Below are 4,920 nucleotides of genomic sequence, written 5' to 3'. Positions count from 1 at the left end.
ACACCTCCACCGCCACCCCTACAGCCGGCCCTTACTCCGCCATTCCGCAGCTGCTGCCCGTCCCTACTGAAGTCCAAGAGAAGTCCTCCTTCAGTGTTGAAGTCGTTTCTGCTATTGTTTGCCTCCACATAGTAAGCAAAACAGTCTGTATGTTTTGATTTTTTATGTTAAATCTGACATGCATGAGAGATTGGAAGTTATTTTGCATATTTAGTTGTAGCTTCTATACAAAAGTAGAACACAGTGTGTTATTTTGTTAATATCAGCAAAACTGAATTTTACATATGCATTGGTACAGATCTATGTAATACTTTTCAAGGATGCCCCAATCTGTGAAGCCTGGTGAACTATCCTTGTTGACCTGTTGATGCGCTAGCTGTGTTAACTCTCAGACGTGCTGGTCTGGTAGCTTCAACAAAATCTGGTAAGCTCTAGTTCACCTACCTAGCTAAGATACTTATGCATGCTTGTGGCCATTTAAGTTGGACTGTTATTTTTGATGTTCCATTTGGATGTGATCTAATTGTTAACCAAGCCTACTTTATATACTAAGATAGTTAAATGATATTGCTTTAGACAGAATAACATAATGGCGGAACGTAATTGGATGTATAATGGTTGGCATTATGGTTCTGCACCCTCTGATGAGTGGATTGAAAAGAACAATATGTTTCTAGACCATGCTTTCTATATACCTGATTTAGTTCAAGATGGAAGTATTAAATGTCCATGTGGTAGGTGTCGCAACTACATGAGACATACAAGGGATATTATAGAGGCACACTTGTGTAAATTTGGCTTTAAGGAAAACTATGAGACATGGACAGCCCATGGGGAAGAACATATTAGGAATAATGAACCATTGTCTCCCTTGGCCCATGAGGAGGGGTTTGATCAACCTGATCGCATGGATGAGATGTTACTTGATATAGGGGCTGTCCAACCACCAGGAATTGATGAAGAGCCAACTTCTTCTGCTAGTGCTTTCTATAGAATGGTGGATGGGGCTAATGAGTCAGTCCATGACAACACAATGCACACTAGCTTATCTGCTATTGCTCGTTTGCTAGCTTTAAAGTCAGAGTACAATATGTCAATCGCACATTATGATGATACTTTGCAACTGATCCATGAACTTCTTCCACCTGATTCTAAGTTGGCAGAGGATTTTTACCATTCTAAGAAACTATTGCAGGGCCTAGGTATGACATATATTAAAATTGATGTTTGCTATAATAACTGCATGTTATACTACAAAGAAAATGAGCATAAAGATAAGTGTGACTTTTGTAACACCCCCCGATTTGAGGATGGACAGAATAAGGTCCCACGCAAAGTTTTGCGTTATCTTCCCATCACTGATAGGCTGCAAAGGCTTTATGCACATGAGGAGACCGCAAAGGCTATGCAATCACATAAACAGTCCACATGTGGTAAGCTAGTGCACCCTTGTGATGGTGAAGCATGGCAACAATTTGACATAGATTTTCCAACCTTTGGTAGAGATGCAAGAAATGTGCGACTTGCTATTTCAACTGATGGTTTCACACCTTTCAATATTGGTGCTGCTCCTTATTCTTGTTGGCCAGTCTTTGTTTCTCCACTAAATTTGCCCCCTGGAGTACTGTTGAAACCAGAATATATATTCCTTTCACTAGTTATATCTGGTCCTGAACATCCAGGAAAGAAGCTATCTATTCTTATGCAACCATTAGTTGATAATCTTTTCAAGTTGTGGGAGGGGGTTGAAACATGGGATGCTTCGCGCAAGGAAAGATTTAACATGAGGGCAGCCTTTTTGTGGTCTGTTCATGATTGTCCTGCATATGGTAATTTTGCTGCATGGAGCACCCATGGTATTTTTGGATGTCCAACATGCTTATGTGATACCCAAGCATTTCGCCTCCGTAATGGTGGCAAAGCATGTTGGTTTGATTGCCATAGGCGTTTTCTACCTAGAGACCATGAGTTCAGATTCCAAGCTAATGCTTTTCGGAAGAACACCGTAGTATTGGATGAAGCACCGAGGATCTTAAAGGGAGAGGAAGTAAGGGACCAAATGTATGCACATGTGGCTGATAGAAATAACTATGGTAAAACTCACAATTGGACCCATGTGAACTGTTTTTGGCAACTACCATACTTTCATAAATTACTCCTCCCACACAACATCGATGTCATGCACAATGAGAAAAATGTAGCTGAAGCTATATGGAACACGTGCTTTGACATACCCGACAAGACAAAAGACAATGTGAAGGCAAGACAAGATTTGGTTGATATTTACAACCGCCCCTCATTACACTTGGATTTGAAGGGCAATGGCAAGTGGCACAAGCCGAGGGCAGCATTTTGCATAGATAAGAATGACAAGACTATTATACTCAAATGGTTTCAAGATCTGAAGTTCCCTGATGGGTATGTAGCCAATATTAGAAGAGGGGTCAACCTACTGAGAAGGAGGATATTTGGTCTAAAAAGCCATGACTACCACATTTTTATTGAGCGATTACTTCCGGTAGCTTTTCGTGGATTCCTTCCAGAAAATATATGGGTTTGTTTGGCTGAGCTTAGTTTTTTCTATAGACAGTTGTGTGCTAAAGAACTAAGCAAGGATGTTGTACATTCACTTGAACAGAATGTTGCTGTTCTTTTATGCAAATTAGAGAAGATATTCCCACCAGGGTTTTTCAATCTAATGCAACATCTAATTGTACATCTTCCCCGTGAAGCTCATCTTGGTGGTCCTGTTCTAGCCCGTTGGATGTATCCATATGAGAGGTAAAAATATTAGTTAACATAGTATTCGAAATAAGTGCTTGTCTTGTCCTTACAACTATTTATTCCTAATTTAGTGTTGTCAACCTTCTAGGTACATTGGGAGACTTAGAAAAAAGGTTAGAAATAAAGCTCGTGTTGAGGGATCCATTGTTGAAGCTTATCTAGTGGAGGAAAACACAAATTTCCTCTCACTTTATTTCAGCCACAATGTGAGATCAACTAGGAATAAGATCCCTCGATACGATGATGGTTCCTCTACATTTGAGAGTTCTTGTAACCTTCAAATTTTCCAGTACCCTGGTCGGTGTTTTAATCGTCGCACATGTCGTGATCTAACAGTGGAGGAGTACAAGGCTGCTTTCTTGTATATTCTTACTAATATTTCTGAGATGGACACTTTGTTTGAGTAAGTATTCATATTAAAAAATTGTTTTAACTTAATAAATTCCTATTATTTTCCCTAATCCATCCCTACATATAGACAATTTGATAAGGAACAATGGAAGAGCAGAATTGCACCTAGTGATAAGCAACGTCATGACTTAAGATTAAATGGTTGGAAATATTACCGTGGAACTAAACATGGGCCAAATTTCTTTGACTGGTTCAAGAAACAAGTAATTCTGCCTACTTTTTAACTTCCTCTCCTTCCCTTTATTTGAAATATTCTAAACTAGTAACTTTCATTTATGCAGTGCATGGCAAATTCTAGTATTGATAGCACCTTGCGGCAAATTTCTTATGGTTTTCCTAGAAGAATAACCACTTATGGATGCTATGATGTGAATGGATATAGATTTCGTTCAGAGAAGTATGAGAGTGCAAAATCAGGATTAAGTACTGTCAATACTGGTGTTTGTGTGTCTTGCGTTGACGATGATAACAATGTTATTGACTACTTTGGTGTCATCGAGGACATCATCAAAATTACTTGGGAGGGCAGCACGAACCTAGAGTTGGTTTTATTTGATTGCCGCTGGTTTGATCCAACAAATTCTGGTGTTAGGCGAACTGAAAATTTGGGATTGGTTGAAGTTAACCACACATCTAGGCTTTCAAACTTTGAACCATTTGTGCTGGCAAGTCAAGTTACTCAAGTTTATTACTTGCCTTACCCATGTGATTCCAGACCAGATTTAAAAGATTGGTGGGTTGTACATAATGTTACCCCTCATGGTTGGCTTCCTCCTAGTACCACGAATGAGTCTGCTCCTCCTAATGATCAGCCACAAATTGACACATTCTATCAAGAAGAAGGATTGGAAGGTCATTTTGTTATTGATTTAGGGGATGACATTGAAATAGCAACCACTTACATATCTGATGAGATAACTAATGAGAAAGATTTGGACTATCTTGCCAAATGTAACTCTCCAACACAAGGAGATGAAGAGCTGGATGATGAGGAAGATGATGAAGAAGATGAAGAAGAAGCTGAACCTGAAGCCATCATTTATGATCCTGAAGATTTCTGATTGTGTTTTATGTCTTGTATTTTTTTTCCTTGCTTATGTTGTGAACTTGTGGTCAGTGTGTTCTTATATGTTGTGGACAAGACTTGACTAAGATAAGCTGGATGTTGGTATCTTTGTGTTACTGAAATATGCTATATCTGATGTAATATTGTCTTAATAGCATTTAGTTTATGTATTTAATTATACTAGTAAGTTATTTAATTAGCTGTATGTGCATGTGCAGATCATGAACAACCTTCGCCATCGGTCTCTTGCTTCAAAGAAGCGCCCAGCTAGCCAACTTTCCAATACAAGTAGTGCTAATGGTGCTAGCTCAAGGAGTGTGCCTTCTACAAATGGCACTCAAGTGAACCCTGCTAACTCTAATGCTGAAGGTCAGAGTCAAGGAAGTCATCGTGCAAGTACTGAGCAAGCTGAACAGCAAGCTACACAAAGAGGACGAAAGGAGAGGTCAAGGACCAGCCTGGCTGTACCTTGACCGGGTTGGAAGGTGGGCCTTATACCTAGGGGTGAAATGTAAGTATACATTCATAAATTTTTTAAGCGATGCAAGAAAAATTCAGAACTGCTATACTAATTTAGTCATTTGCTACTAGTTCATTTGAACCAATTATGTGAATTGAGACTAAGTGTGCTAACCTTGTATACAGGCAATTCAAGTATG

At 39.2% G+C, this 4,920-nt stretch overlaps 1 protein-coding gene across 1 annotated transcript; it reads left to right on the top strand.

Moving 5' to 3' along the window:
* Window positions 1-907: 907 nt before the first annotated feature.
* Window positions 908-4,256, top strand: LOC107278827 (uncharacterized). The gene is made up of 3 exons (XM_015755615.1): window positions 908-2,781; window positions 2,873-2,990; window positions 3,477-4,256. Exons 1-3 carry the CDS (start codon window positions 908-910, stop codon window positions 4,254-4,256), a joined length of 2,772 nt encoding a protein of 923 aa, XP_015611101.1.
* The last annotated feature ends 664 nt before the right edge of the window (window positions 4,257-4,920 follow it).

The sequence above is a fragment of the Oryza sativa genome, chromosome 9 (genome assembly GCF_034140825.1).
Source record: "Oryza sativa Japonica Group chromosome 9, ASM3414082v1".
NCBI lineage: Eukaryota > Viridiplantae > Streptophyta > Magnoliopsida > Poales > Poaceae > Oryza > Oryza sativa.
Note: the sequence above shows the minus strand (reverse complement) of the source record. Positions and strands in the feature narration are given on the sequence as shown.